The following is a 15,749-nucleotide window of genomic DNA, read 5'->3' as shown; positions in this document are numbered from 1 at the left end:
GAATTGCACCCCAAAATACATTCTGCTGCTTCTCTTGAGTACGGGGATACCACATGTGTGGGACTTTTTAGGAGCCTAGCCGCGTACGGGACCCCGAAAACCAAGCACCGCCTTCAGGATTTCTAAGGGTGTACATTTTTGATTTCACTCTTCACTGCCTATCACAGTTTCAGAGGCCATGGAATGCCCAGGTGGCACAAACCCCCCCCAAATGACCCCATTTTGGAAAGTAGACACCCCAAGCTATTTGCTGAGAGGCATGGTGAGTATTTTGCAGCTCTCATTTGTTTTTGAAAATGAAGAAAGACAAAAAAAAAAATTTTTTTTTTCTTTTTTTAATTTTCAAAACTTTGTGACAAAAAGTGAGGTCTGCAAAATACTCACTATACCTCTCAGCAAATAGCTTGGGGTGTCTACTTTCCAAAATGGGGTCATTTGGGGGGGTTTGTGCCACCTGGGCATTCCATGGCCTCCGAGACTGTGATAGGCAGTGAAGAGTGAAATCAAAAATTTACGCCCTTAGAAAGCCTGAAGGCGGTGCTTGGTTTTCGGGGTCCCATACGTGGCTAGGCTCCCAAAAAGTCTCACACATGTGGTATCCCCGTACTCAGGAGAAGCAACAGAATGTATTTTGGGGTGTAATTTCACATATTCCCATGGCATGTTTGAGCAATATATAATTTAGTGACAACTTTGTGCAAAAAAAAAAAAAAAAAAAATAATAATTTGTCTCTTTCCCGCAACTTGTGTCACAATATAAAATATTCCATGGACTCGACATGCCTCTCAGCAAATAGCTTGGGGTGTCTACTTTCCAAAATGGGGTCATTTGGGGGGGTTTGAACTGTCCTGGCATTTTATGCACAACATTTAGAAGCTTATGTCACACATCACCCACTCTTCTAACCACTTGAAGACAAAGCCCTTTCTGACACTTTTTGATTACATGAAAAAATTATTTTTTTTTGCAAGAAAATTACTTTGAACCCCCACACATTATATATTTTTTTAAAGCAAATGCCCTACAGATTAAAATGGTGGGTGTTTTATTTTTTTTTTTCACACAGTATTTGCGCAGCAATTTTTCAAACGCATTTTTTGGGGAAAAACACACTTTTTTACATTTTAATGCACTAAAACACACTATATTGCCCAAATGTTTGATGAAATAAAAAAGATGATCTTAGGCCGAGTACATGGATACCAAACATGACATGCTTTACAATTGCGCACAAACGTGCAGTGACAACAAAATAAATACATTTTTAAAAGCCTTTAAAAGCCTTTACAGGTTACCACTTTAGATTTACAGAGGAGGTCTACTGCTAAAATTACTGCCCTCGATCTGACCGTCGCGGTGATACCTCACATGCATGGTGCAATTGCTGTTTACATTTGACGCCAGACCGACGCTTGCGTTCGCCTTAGCGCGAGAGCAGGGGGGACAGGGGTGCTTTTTTTTTTTTTTTTCTTTATTTTTTTTTGCTTTTTTATCTTATTTTAAAACTGTTCCTTTCATTTTTTTTTTTTTTTTAATCATTTTTATTGTTATCTCAGGGAATGTAAATATCCCCTATGATAGCAATAGGTAGTGACAGGTACTCTTTTTTGAAAAATCTAGATTTCTCCTCTGCCCTCAAAGCATCTGACCACACCAAGATCGGTATGATAAAATGCTTTCCCAATTTCCCAATGGCGCTATTTACATCCGGCGAAATCTAAGTCATAAAATGCTCGTAGCTTCCGGTTTCTTAGGCCATAGAGATGTTTGGAGCCACTCTGGTCTCTGATCAGCTCTATGGTCAGCTGGCTGAATCACCGGCTGCATTCTCAGGTTCCCTGTTGAGACAGGAGAGCCAGAGAAAAACACGGAAGACGGTGGGGGGGGCATTCTCTCCCACTGCTTGTAAAAGCAGTCTAGAGGCTAATTAGCCGCTAGGATTGCTTTTACATGAAAGCCGACCGCTGGCTGAAAAGAATGATACCAAGATGATACCTAAACCTGCAGGCATCATTCTGGTATAACCACTCAAAGTCGTGAATGCTGTACCTGAAGACAAAAATATGGTTAACAATAAAGCACAGTAAACGGTAAAGTATAAAAAATTGCAGACCTGAAAAGCAAACATGATAAAACATAATAACAATAAAACATTGCAGAATAGAATACAGTAAAAAAGAGCAGAACAATAGAGAGAATAGAGAGAGAGAGAGAGAGAATAGAGAGAGAACAATAAAACTACAACTATTATTTTTTATTTTATATTTTTGTTTGTGTTTTTTTTTTTTTTTTACACTTTTTTTGTAACTGTAACTTTTATAACTGTAACCGGTTCCAGGTTCGGGTCTCTCAAAATGCGATGGCATCTTGGGGGACCCTGTGAAAGTGTGTCCTAGTCTGTGCAATGCTGTACCCTACGCTAATACTCAACTAGTGAATGGTAGCGTTCAAAACATTCACCAATGCAAAGACCAGGATTGTCAGGACAGGAGGGACAATAATAGCGGGTGTCACGCCTATATCCGCGCTTGCTGCAGACACAACATCTTTTTTGGGGGGGTTCGTTGGGTAGGGGTACTCGGGAGGACATAAAAATGCCTCTCATGCAGCCGACTGCATTTGGTTGGGGATGTGAATGGGGGAATTACGGGCGCTGCAGAAGTGGTGGGTTCCCAATTAGGATTGGCGAATGCAGCAGGAAGGGCACTATGGGCACGACGGGCCTGTGTTTGTCTTCTTGGTGGCAGCGGGACACTACTTGTGCTTGCCACCTCACCAGCTTGAACTGCACTTATGGGACTCGCCACGTCACCAAGTGTTACTGCAGTGCTGGTTTGACTACGACCGGGGTGTACTAGGCCGCTGGCGCTTGCCAGTTCACCAAAACGCTACCAAAAAAACTGTTAACGATCGCAGGGATCAGGCCTGACTCTGCGAACGCTGCAGTTATGCATTTAGTGTTTTGTAAGTGACAGTGATCGATCGATACTGCACTTGGGCTGGGCCGGGCGGAGGGGCAAAACGCAGGTGCTAGCAGGTATCTGGGCTGATCCCGCTGACACTGCGTTTTTGGGAACCCTAAACTGCTGGGGACACCAGTATAGATCTGATCAGATCAGATATTGATCAGTTCAGATACTATACCACTAAGGGAGGTGTACGGTGCGTGCGTGGGTGTTAGCGCTACTGGCACTAACCTGACGCTGCCTGGGGCTGGTGCTTGCCAGTTCACCAAAACGCTACCAAAAAAAACTGTTAGCGATCGCAGGGATCAGGCCTGACTCTGCGAACGCTGCAGTTATGCGTTTAGTGTTTTGTAAGTGACAGTGATCGATCGATACTGCACTTGGGTGGGCTGGGCTGGGCCGGGCGGAGGGGTAAAACGCAGTTGCTAGCAGGTATCTGGGTTGATCCCGCTAACACTGCGTTTTTGGGAACCCTAAACTGCTGGGGACGCTAGTATAGATCTGATCGGATCAGATATTGATGCGTTCAGATACTATACCACTAAGGGAGGTGTACGGTGCGTGCGTGGGTGTTAGCGGTACTGGCGCTAACCTGACGCTGCCTGGGGCTGGTGCTTGCCAGTTCACCAAAATGCTACCAAAAAAACTGTTAGCGATCGCAGGGATCAGGCCTGACTCTGCGAACGCTGCAGTTATGCGTTTAGTGTTTTGTAAGTGACAGTGATCGATCGATACTGCACTTGGGTGGGCTGGGCTGGGCCGGGTGGAGGGGCAAAACGCAGGTGCTAGCAGGTATCTGGGCTGATCCCGCTAACACTGTGTTTTTGGGAACCCTAAACTGCTGGGGACGCTAGTATAGATCTGATCGGATCAGATATTGATCTGTACAGATACTATACCACTAAGGGAGGCGTATGCTGCGTGCGTGGGTGTTAGCGGTACTGGCGCTAATCTGACGCTGCCTGGGGCGACGCATATCACCGTCGGGTGATCAGGGGGCTAAATCTTTATTCGGTAATAAACGGCGGGTGCCCTGACACTATAAAAAATAAACAAACTAACCAGCGTCACCCGTAACAGTTATACGGTGATCAGTGGTGAAAGGGGTTAACTAGGGGGCAATCAAGGGGTTAAAACATTTATTAGGTAGTATATGGGGGTCCCTGTCGCTATAAAACGCTGACGGCGAACCTAAATATTTACGTCCCTAACTAGCGTCACCAGCGACACTAATACAGCGATCAGAAAAATGATCGCTTAGCGACACTGGTGACAGGGGGTGATCAAGGGGTTAAAACTTTATTAGGGGGGGTTAGGGGGGTACCCTAGACCTACAGGGGGCCTAACACTCACTGCCCTGACACTGTAACTGTCACAAACTGACACCAATACAGTAATCAGAAAAAAAAAAAAAAAAAAAAAACCTGCTTGGTGTCAGTTTGTGACAGGGGGGGGGTGATTGGGGGGGGATCGGGGGGCGATCGGGGGGGGGGATCGGGGTGTTTTGTGTGCCTGGCATGTTCTACTGTGTGTAGTGTGTTGGTGCACTTACATTGCAGTCTTCTCTCCTCGGCCCGGAACGGAAAATACCGAGCCGAGGAGAGATGACATCATTTCCTCTGCCTCTGTGTACAAATCAGAGGCAGGGAAATGATCCCATTGGCTGAGAGCGATCGCGAGGGGGGGCCACGAATGGATGGCCTCCCCCTCACCTCCGATCGCCGGGGAAGATTTGCCGACCGCCGCAGGCACCGGGGGGGGGGTCCGATCGGACCCCCCACCCGCGGGCAGGCAAGGACGTACATACACGTCCTTTTGCCTGCCCGTGCCATTCTGCCGACGTATATAGTCGTGCGGCGGTCGGCAAGTGGTTAATGTTCTGTCACTTTTTTTGGAAAATTAATTAAATAAAATGTGTTTTGTTTTTTCCCCTCACACACAGCATAGGCATACTTACAATTACACCCCAAAACACATTCTGCTTTGCCTTTTGAGTATGGGGATACCACACGTGTGAGACTTTTTCACAACCTATATGCATAGAGGGCAATCCAAGGGGCATCTTCAGGCGTTCTAGGGGCATGAATTATGCCTCACATTTCCTGACTATCACATTTTGGAAAACAAAGTTTTTGGAAAATGCAGGAAAGAAAATTAAAAATGTATATATATATTTTTTTTTTTTTACACAAAGTTGTCAATAAGAGATTTCTAACACATCATAGGCATACTTAGAAGTATACACCAAATACATTTTGCTATTCCTCCCGAGTGTGGTGATACCACATGCCTGAGACTTTTCCACACAGAGGGGCTTGAAATCCAAAGACCACCTTTTAGGCTTCCTAGTAGCATAAATTATACATCTAATTTCCTGACTACCTATCATATTTTTGGAGACCCTGGAGCACCAGGACAGTGGAAATAACCATAAAATGACCACATTTGAGAGTAAACACCCATGATATTTTTTAAGAGGCATAGTGAGCCTTTTAAAGTAAATGTAATTTTTTTGTTAAAAATGTTTGAAAAATACGGATAGAAAATGCTGGAATTTTTTATAACTTCAAATGTCTTGTCAATTTCAGTAATACAAGTGATACAGATAAATTATTGAGCATTTGGAAAAAATTTGCTAGTACAAGTAACACAAAAAAAGAAAGCAAACAGCTTATGAGAAGGGTGCAAACAGGGACGACAAGTTTCAAACAGGCATGCATTGGTTCATCAGGAGAAAATGTGTCTCGTGTGTATTGTGTGACATGAGAGTACTGTATTCTGAGTTTTATATACTTATAAAACAGGGGAGAGTATATCTATATATATCTCAGACATCTCTGGTCCCACGCTAGCATTTGAAGTGGTTCCTTATCATGTGATGTCAGTCAATAAATAGTGAACATACGCAAACTGGAGGCTTCATTCACAAAATAAGCGTAAAGATGGCGTGTGTCTATATTTAGTACATTAATTACCAGATATCTTTATCAATCTTTATTATCAATAGAAAAATACATTTTAAAAAGGTTAATTACATTTTATTTTATTTGTCAGCATTTAAAGAAAACAGAACACAGGGTTTTTAATAAATTCAAATAAAAGCCTATGATGTCATAAAAAAAATATAACAATTATTTGGGTATACAATTTAGTCAAGTAGTCATGGTCAAAGTAACAGATCCTGCTAATTTTGCCTTCACATCTAAACTCCAACTACCACTCCACCTAAATAGGGTCTAAACTGTAAGTACTCCACATACAGAGGTAACATGGTCTCATACATAAAACTGGAAATAAATGGTGAGTCCCATATATGCAGTTAAACAGCTGTAATTTTTCATGCACAGAATAAAAAGCAAAACCAAGAAATCAAACCTAATGGTTACAATTTTCGGTTTTTAATTTGTCCAGCATTTACAAAAAAATTACAAACACAAGATTCAACATATGTACGTTTAAATTGTCTGTTTAGCATCTTTAACCCCTTCCCGACCAACTGCCGCAGTTGTACTGAGGCAGGTTAGCTCTCCTGAGCGAAACGATGTAACTGTACGTCAGTTCGTATTTTGACCACCGTGGCGCCACGCCAGAGCTGAAGCGCCCGACGGGTGCGATGACCTCCGGGCACCCTGATCGCTTGTGACAGGGGAGAGGAAACAGATCATGTGTTCATACCAAGCATGAACACTGATCTCTCTCCTCCCCTAGTCAGTCCCACCCCCCCCCCACAGTTAGAACACACACTAGGGAACACAGTTAACCCCTTAATCGCCCTCTAGTGTTAACCCCTTCCCTAACAGTGACATTTATACAGTAATCAGAGCATTCTTATAGCACTGATCGCTGTATAATTGTCAATGGTCCCAAAAAGTGTCCAATTTGTCTGCCGTAATATCGCAGTCCCGATAAAAATCACAGATCACCGCCATTACTAGTAAAAAAAAAAATACACTATAACTTTTGCGCAAACGAATCAATATGCGCTTATTGCAATTTTTTTTACCAAAAATATGTAGAAATTCGGCTAAACTGAGGAAAACCATTATTTTTTTTTTTTTTAAATCTGGGATATTTATTATAGCAAAAAGTAAAAGATAGTGTTTTTTTCAAAATTATCGCTCTTCTTTGTTTATAGCGCAAAAAATAAAAAAACGCAGAGGTGATCAAATACCACCAAAAGAAAGTTCTATTTGTGGGGAAAAAAAAGGACGTCAATTTTGTTTGGGTACGGCGTCGCACGACCGCATAATTGTCAGTTAAACGACGCAGTGCCATATCGCAAAAAATGGTTTGGCCATGGGGGCAGCCAAGTCTTCCGGGGGTGAAGTGGTTAAGCTTCATATACACTGGCCTACATTTACAGTGGCTGTGGAAAAATGCAAGCAAAATTGTGCCACAATTTGTGTTTTCCCACAGCCAGCACGATTCTTCTCCACGTTCAAGAGAGGGAGGTTGTAGCTTACCTAAATGCAGCAGCTCCTAAACTGTGCAAAAAGCCTATGTGTACATTGACACATGGAGATGCGTTTAGAAGCTTTGGCAAAAAAATGCCAAAACCTCCTAAAGTCAAGTTTAGGAGCTGCCAGTGTAGGCTAGTGTACATAAAGCATTAGAAGCCACCGTAACAGTGGAAGTGAAAATGGCCATATCATATTTAAAATGAGAAAGAAAATGTACCTGGAACAGGATGGGAAAGCCAGTCAATATGGAAACCCTTTTCTCTAGCCTGTTGTAGTGTCAAATATCTTCTTTCCTAAAATATTATGCAATAAATGTTTTAAATATAAGAAAATCTACATATACTTTACAGAAATGCATAAAATGTCATATTTTCAGTCAATAAAACGTAACCATTACTATAAAAAGAAGAAATCAGTATCATCTTGCCATATAAAAACCCCTGAAGAAGTCACGTGACAGTGATGTCACGTGTAGGGAAGGGACAGGCACTCTGATACTGACGTAGGCAGACGAGCTCGCCACTCGTAGGAGATAAGTGTATTGTTTGATTTTATTATGTAAGCGATGTTAGTACCCCTATCACTGAAATAATAAACACCTTATTGATTGAAAATACTACACTATCCGGCCTCTTTTTTCTTTACCTCCCTCCTGCTTCCGCTGAGAGACAGACATAGTGAGAACCCCATCTGGTCCAGGAACATAAGGGAGAAGCTGCGATTACCAGTGACTATATGCGGTTACCTTTTGCCGCAAGGTAAGAGGCCACTTCCCACCAGTGTGTGTCCTGTGCACGAAGACGAGATTTCCACTTTTCTAGCACCTTATTGCACTATTTTGCACATTTGAATGCTCTTTCACAGAAAGAAGATATAATCCCATTGGACTATATTCTCAGTTATTTTGCACACTTTGGAAATATTTTGCACACCTTTGATTTATTTGGACTTCCATAGTCTTTGCAGTTGATACACCTTTTTGCTGTATGCGTGGTTTGCACATTGATTTGCATTTTGCACAGGTCCTTTGCACTCTGCACAGGAAAATTTACTATTGATAATCTTCTACATATATATATTTAATATTTTTTATATATATTGTTTTGTCAATTTGCACAGTCTATTTATTTTATTTATTTCTGTTGTGTATGTATATATTTATATCACACCTATTCGTACTTACCACATCCATTCTAGTGGCACTATCAACTTACCTTTGCGTGCTGCACTTTGTCATCAGTATTGTGTTACATTGCACGTATTGTTTTACAGAAAGTGTTTTAACAGTATTTATATATCCTTACAGTATTGGACGCTTCTGTGCATACGGACACTACCTTTGTGTACTGCTACCTTTAGCAATATATTTTTTGTACTTTACTCGGAATAGCGCAGCACCAACCCCCACATTTATTTCACTCACAAACAAAACACTCTGTCAAAGGGTAGAGAGCAATAAAATGTTTGTGGAGGGGGGAGGGGACAGCCTTTAGGTGTTTCTCAGTCCTTTTAGATGAAATCACCCACAGATTGGAGTGGATTGTAGATGCCAAGGCCAAACATTGAGGTATTATTGGACTGGAGGTAAGACTTTTCTTTTCACCAGTTTCATTTTATTAGCGGAAAATGTTTTGTTTTAAAAACTCTCAGATTGAGCATGAACATATATTACATTCCAAAAAAGATCAAAACCAAAAGTATGAGTAATTTTAGGATAGGTTCACACCACAACCTGCAAGTCAGGAACCTGCATTGCGTTTGAACCCGTTTAACCTAGAGTATAAAGAAGGAAAAGCGGACCATCCATCTTTAACAATCTGAGGACTATCAGTTCCCTCACGGGGAGCTGAATCCACTGAAAGTTGGTGAGTGAGGGCACAGGGGGAGCACAGCACTTTACTTTTCACTGCTGGCACTAAAATATGAAGAAAAGAACAACACTTTGAAGGACTTATTCATATATCCACTTGTTGGCACTGCATACAAGCTGCACTTTATATTGTCTTTATAGACGATTGATTTTGTATATATTTGTACCTTATACTACAGCAGCAGTCATTTGTTGTAAATTGACACGTATACCGCAGCGTGGGGTTAACAATATTTAAGTAACAATATTAGTGATAGGTTAATGCTCTAGGTTCAGTGTTGTACATTTAAGCTTTGGAGAGACAGCAGCAGCCTGCGTGTCCTCTGTGGGGAGATCCTCACTCTATTGATTGAAAGGGATCATTTGTTGAGAAGGTCAGCAACCAACTTGCTTAAAGCTGCCAGAAAAGGCCCACTCCCAATGACACCAGGACCAATTCTACTCCCAATGACCACAGTCTGGCCACCCTAATGTCTGAATGACAGTAAACTGGCCCTTTGTGCAGAAAGTTTGGAGACTCCTGGTGTTATGCTACGGTATTGACTGACTAGAAGTTGGACCTTTAAGATACACATTGTTTAAGAATCACTTGAAGCCATTTGGCTACACCCAGGTGATCTACATATAACTAATTACGTGACGTCAAAAAATAATTGACTTCACTAGTGAGAATTTAAGTTTGTCATATTAACCACTTGAAGACCAGACTGTTTTGCACCCTTCCTGCCCAGGCCATTTTTTAATTTTTTGTGTTTTCAGTGCTGTCACACTTTTTAGCTAAATCTTTCTTTTTAGATTTAGATCAAAATGTATTTTGCTACATCTCCTTAGTGAAAAAAATACAAATAGGTTTATAAACTTTAGTTGTGTGAAAATTACAGAGTCTAGACCACCCATTTTTGGAAATTTTAGTAAGAAGTATTTCAAAAGAATATGTAAAAAAGGTAATCAAGGCTGCAACCAATCCCCCCCCCCCCCAAAAAAAAAAACAAAAAAAACAAAGCAAAAAAAAAACTAGATATATTAATAGTAAAAAGGTTAGGTCTGAGCATGTAATCTGGAGTGGGTGACTGGGGACAAAGAGGAGGTACATTTATTACTATCTTCTTCAGTTCTGTGTAAACAAAAGGAGCATGAGGGAGTTCATGTCCATAATAGGGGTGAAATTAACCACTATGGCTCAAAATGTATATGGTCCAGAAATATTTAGACAGAATAAAGGTGAATAAGGCACCTTGACCAGATGGTATACATTCACTGGTCCTAAAAGAACTGAGCTTTATCATTTCAAAGCCATGATTTCTAATTTCTAGGGCCTCTTTAATGACTGGCATAGTACCATTGGATTGGCGTAAGGCCAATGTGGTGCCTATATTTTAACCACTTCAATACCGGGCACTTCCCCCCTTCCTGTCCAAGCCAATTTTCAGCTTTCAGCAGGGTCATGCTACACTGAACACAAACAAAATTTTGTTCTCATAAATAGAGCTTTCTTTTGGTGATATTTGATCACCTCTGCAGCAGGGGCGGATCCTGGGGGGGGGGGCAACGGGGCAATTGCCCCCTCCGAGAAATTAGTGAAGAACAGGCCAGTCAGGGACGAGTGTGCAGGCGCGCCAGTCAGTGGGAGTTGGCAGGTGAGTGAGCTCCTGAGCAGTGGCATAGCGTGGGGGGTGCCGTGGCCCCGGGCGTGACATTTAGGGGGGCGCCAGTATGTGTCACTGGCTGCCTCCTCCTAATTTTAACTTCCTGTGTCCCCAGGCTCCGGCCACCATGTTCAGTGTCCGGCGCCCGGTGATTGGGCGTATGGGGGTCACGTGAGGCGTAGAGCTGGCCTGTCCGTGATTGCTCCTGAAGTCCCGCCTCCGCACCTGACCCTCATACGCCCAATTTACAGTGCGCTGCACCGGACACTGAACATGGCAGCTACAGCGTGGGGGAGAGAAGCAATGTGAGCCGCCGCAATCTTCTCCTCCTCCGGACTGATGCAGGCCAGCCAGACACGAAGGTGAGTGAGACTCCCTCATGACAGTCGTGTTACTGGCCCCCCGGGGGGGGGGGGGGAGAGAAAGTCAGTTAGTGTAGTATGGTGGTCAGTTAGTGTAGTATAGTGGTCAGTGTAGTGGTCAGTATAGTGTAGTGGACAGTATAGTATGGTGGTCAGTGTAGTGGACAGTATAGTGGTCAGTGAAGTTCTCAGTGTAGTGGACAGTATAGTATAGTGGTCAGTGTAGTGGACAGTGTAGTGTAGTGGACAGTGTAGTGTAGTGGATAGTGTAGAGGTCAGTGTAGTTCTCAGTATAGTATAGTGGTTAGTGTAGTTCTCAGTATAGTATAGTATAGTGGTCAGTGTAGTGGACAGTACAGTATAGTGGTCAGTGTAGTGTGTAATGGTCAGTAAAGGAATCAGGTTGGTCAGTGTTGAAATCAAGTAGGTTACTGTAGTGGTCAGTATAGGATTCAGGTAGGTCAGTACTATTGTATTTGAAAGGGACTCGGGGAGTGGTAAAAGTCCGCAGGTTAGGGGGCGCAAATTACTTGCCTTGCCCCGGGTGCTGACAACCCACGCTACGCCACTGCTCCTGAGCAGGCAGGTCGCCAGATGAGTGAGGGGAGGTCGGCAGGTGAGTGTTTGGGCGGACCTGTTTGGCAGGTGAGCAGAGGTGCTGGCCAGTCAGCGGGGTTGGCAGGTGAGTGAGCGCCTGAGTGGGCACTGCAGGTCGGCGGATGAGTAAGGGGGGTTAGTAGGTGAGTGTACGGGTGGGCAGGGCAAACATCGAGTAAGTGGGCAGGCCGGTCGGCATGAGAGTGGAGGTGCTGGTCAGTCAGAGAGCCAGCGGACGGGGAGCAGAGAGATGACATCTCTCACCGCCCGCCCTGCATCACTGCAGTTCCGCCCTCACTGTGCAGCCGCGGGCAGCAGAGAGGTTACATCATCACTCTGCTGCCTGCTTTCCCTCTGGCAAGTGACAATCTGCATCTTAGTAGGCCAATGACAATCTGCAACATGTGGCAGGTGACGTGGCAAGTGACAATCCGCAACGTGTGGCAAGTGACAATCCGCAACGTGTGGCAAGTGACAATCCGCAACGTGTGGCAAGTGACAATCCGCAACATGTGGCAAGTGACAACCCGCATCCGGTGGCAGGGACGCGGCAAGTGACACACTCAGGGCTCCCACTGATTCTGCATTATGGTGAGTTGAACGATTTCATTTTATATTACAATGTAATAGTAGAAATAATGCGCTTCAATCATCCTGACACCATAACAACCATGGTGCCATGATGATGAAAGCGCTAACACCAGCCACTGCCCCGATAATTTTCCCGCAAAAAAAAAACATTTTCTGCCAGTGCCCCTCCTGAGACTAGGCTCTGGATCCGCCCCTGCTCTGTGTTTTTTATTTTTTGCTAAACGAATAAAAAAAGACTGAAAATTTTGAAAAAAAAAAAAGTTTTTCTTTTTTTCCGTGATAGAATTTTGTAAATAAGTTTTCTCCTTCACTGACTGGCACTGATGGGCACCGATAGGCGCCACTGATATGCAGCGCTGATGGGCAATGATAGGCAGCACTGGTAGGCTGCACTGATGGGTACTTATGGGTGGCACTGATAGGCATCACTGATGGCACTGGCAGGCATTGCTGATGGGCACTGATTGGCATATCCCTGGTGGTCCTGGGTGGCATACCTGGTGGGCATCCTTTATGGGCATCCCTGGTGGTCCTGGCGGCATCCCTGGTGGTCCTGGGTGGGTATCTGCAGGGGGGGGGCTGCGCTAATAATCAGCACAGACCCCCCTGTCAGGAGACCCGCCGATCAGTTCTCCCCTACTTGCGTCTGTCAGACGCGAGTGAGGAAAAGGCAATAAACAGCTCTTCCTGTTTACACTGTGATCAGCTGTGATTGGACAAGGCTGATCACGCGGTAAAGAGCCTCCGTCAGAGGCTCTTTACCAAGATCGGTGATGCGGTGTGTCAGACTGACACACCGCACCACTGATCGCCACACCCCCCCCAGGGCTGGGAAGATACTGGAGAGTTTAATAAAAGATACACCACTTAGATGAGTTTTGCTAGAAAAACATTTTAAGCAGTAACGAGCATGGACTCATGAAAGACAGAAGTTGTATTTATTTTTATCAGGAGGTAAGTAAAACCGTAGACAAAGGAGTGGCTGTGGATATAGTATACTTGGATTTTGCAAAATCTTTTGACACAGTTCCCCCACACATAGTCTTGTTTGTAAATGAATAGAAAACTAAAAAATATACCATAGACCATATTCAGAGAGTAGTGGTTAATGATTCATACTTTGAATGGTCTAAGGTTATTAGTGGTGCACCCCAAGGTTCAGTGATGGGGCCCTTACTTTTTAATATATTTATAAATGATATAGAGTCTGGGATTAAAAGTACCATTTCAGTCTTTGCAGATGATAGCAAGCTCTCCAACTTACAAGCCACCCACAATGCATGGTTTAATTGGGCGACCGTGTGGCAAATGAGGTTTAATGTTGATACATGTAAAGTTATGCACTTGGGGGGTAAAAATATGCATGCATCACACATACTATGGGAAGTACGACTGGTGGAGAAGGATCTGGGTGTTCTGGTAGATCATAGGCTTAATAATAACATTATGCTAAGCTGCAGTTTCCAAAGCAAGCAAAATCCTTTCTTGAATTAACAGGCGCGGACTGCAGAGAGAAAGAGAGATATAATTTTGCCCCTGTACAAATTATTAGATTTCATCTGAAATATGCGGTTCAGTTTTAAGCACCAGTTCACCAATAGGATATTGGGGAACTGGAGAAAGTGCAGAGAAGGGCAACCAAACTGACAAAGAGGCATGGAGGAACTCAGATAGATTAGTTGGAAAGGGTTTAGGTGTGGCTCTGTTCCTCTTAGAGAGACTTATATATTCGATATTGTGGTGATTCGAGTAAATAAAGTGACAAGTGCTAAAAATTAATAGCCAGAAGGTCTGTGTGATATACTTAATAAATATGTGTGACAATCTTTGCATGCAATTAAAGTGATTTTTTGCTTATGTGTTACACCCTCTGAGTGCAGCACCCAAAAAGGTTTAAATGCCTACAGGGTTAATGATGACGTGTACTAATGGCATGTGTAAAAATTACAGCCCCTATGTGTTCTTTACTCCTGCTTTCCGTTCCACAGGTATTAGTGAAATGTGAGGGGGTTTGACCCCCTGCTATTAGTGCAATAAATCCTATTTGCATAAGCTGTTTGCGCCGTTCAATTTTTTTTTTTTCCCATAAAGATTGTATTAATATTTGCATATCACAACGTATACAAGAAAAGGATAACAGCGGGTATTTTGAATGAAATGAAATTCCAGGGTGCAGATATAAAAAACATAACATGAAATGGTTGTCAAACCTCCTGGAAATCTAGCTTCACAATTCAGGAATATTAAAATATAAAAATGAGAGAGAGAGAGAGAGAGAGAGAGAGAGAGAGAGAGAGAGATAGAGAGATAGAGAGATAGAGAGATAGAGAGATAGAGAGATAGAGAGAGAGAGAGAGAGAGAGAGAGAGAGAGAGAGATAGAGAGATAGAGAGAGAGAGAGAGAATATTGCGAAGAAGAGGAGGCAAGAGGGAAAAGAGATGAGTAAGGGAGAGGAGAAGAGAAAAGAATATAGAAAAGGGGTAGGGGAGGGATGGGTACTAGAAGGGTAGAGAGGTGGGGGGAAAAGGCGGGATTTATGCTCATCCTCCAGCTCGGCCCCACCGCCCCAGAACACTCTCCTGCACTGCCCACAGCTGAAATGGTGGCAACTGTTGTTTAAGAGCTAAAGGTTCAGAAGCTTTGTGTCGATTTAAAATGGGTCCAGCAAGCCCACATTGTTGTAAACTTTTGAATATGCTCGTGCGAGATGTGAACTAGCTCTTCCATTTCCTCTATTTTAGAAATCCTCAAGAACCACTCACCAATCGTCAGAGTGTGCGTGGATCGCCAATGTACCGGGATGCATAGTCTCGCCATGTTCACCATATGCATGGCCAGGGACTTGTAATACTCAGTTTTGGTTAAATGGGTATGATGTAAAAGGTATTGTGCTGGAGAGTAATCTAAGGTGTACATAGTGATAAGTGTAATGAGCCTGTGCACCTCTTTCCAAAATGGTTGAAGGGAGTCACAATCCCACCAAATGAGAAGCATGGTTCCCTTTGCTGTCCCACATCTCCAGCACGTGTCTGGAATGGATGGAGAAAATTTATTTAGGCGTGATGGGGTCCTGTACCAACGTATCAGAATTTTATAGCTATTTTCCTGAAAAGCGACATTGAGAGAACCCTTATGGACATATTCATTAATGAGAGCCCATTCGTCATCAGTGAGAGAAACCGGGAGTACAGACTCCCAGGCTATGTGTGCAGAATCTGGGGGCATTGGAAAGATCGCCTATGAGCATGCTATATA

General features: G+C 43.3%; 1 protein-coding gene across 4 annotated transcripts in view; it reads right to left on the bottom strand.

Moving 5' to 3' along the window:
* MTR (5-methyltetrahydrofolate-homocysteine methyltransferase) overlaps nucleotides 1-15,749 on the bottom strand; it is a 1,497,716-nt gene that overhangs the window by 304,583 nt on the left and 1,177,384 nt on the right. For all 4 annotated transcript variants that reach the window (XM_073627630.1, XM_073627629.1, XM_073627631.1 and 1 more), the window contains one exon: nucleotides 7,645-7,720. In XM_073627630.1, the coding sequence (XP_073483731.1) occupies nucleotides 7,645-7,720 (76 nt within the window). The remainder of the gene's footprint in view (nucleotides 1-7,644; nucleotides 7,721-15,749) is intronic.

Source organism: Aquarana catesbeiana, linkage group LG04 (genome assembly GCF_042186555.1).
Source record: "Aquarana catesbeiana isolate 2022-GZ linkage group LG04, ASM4218655v1, whole genome shotgun sequence".
Classification (NCBI taxonomy): Eukaryota; Metazoa; Chordata; class Amphibia; order Anura; family Ranidae; genus Aquarana; species Aquarana catesbeiana.
This window is presented reverse-complemented; position numbering and strand designations above follow the sequence as displayed.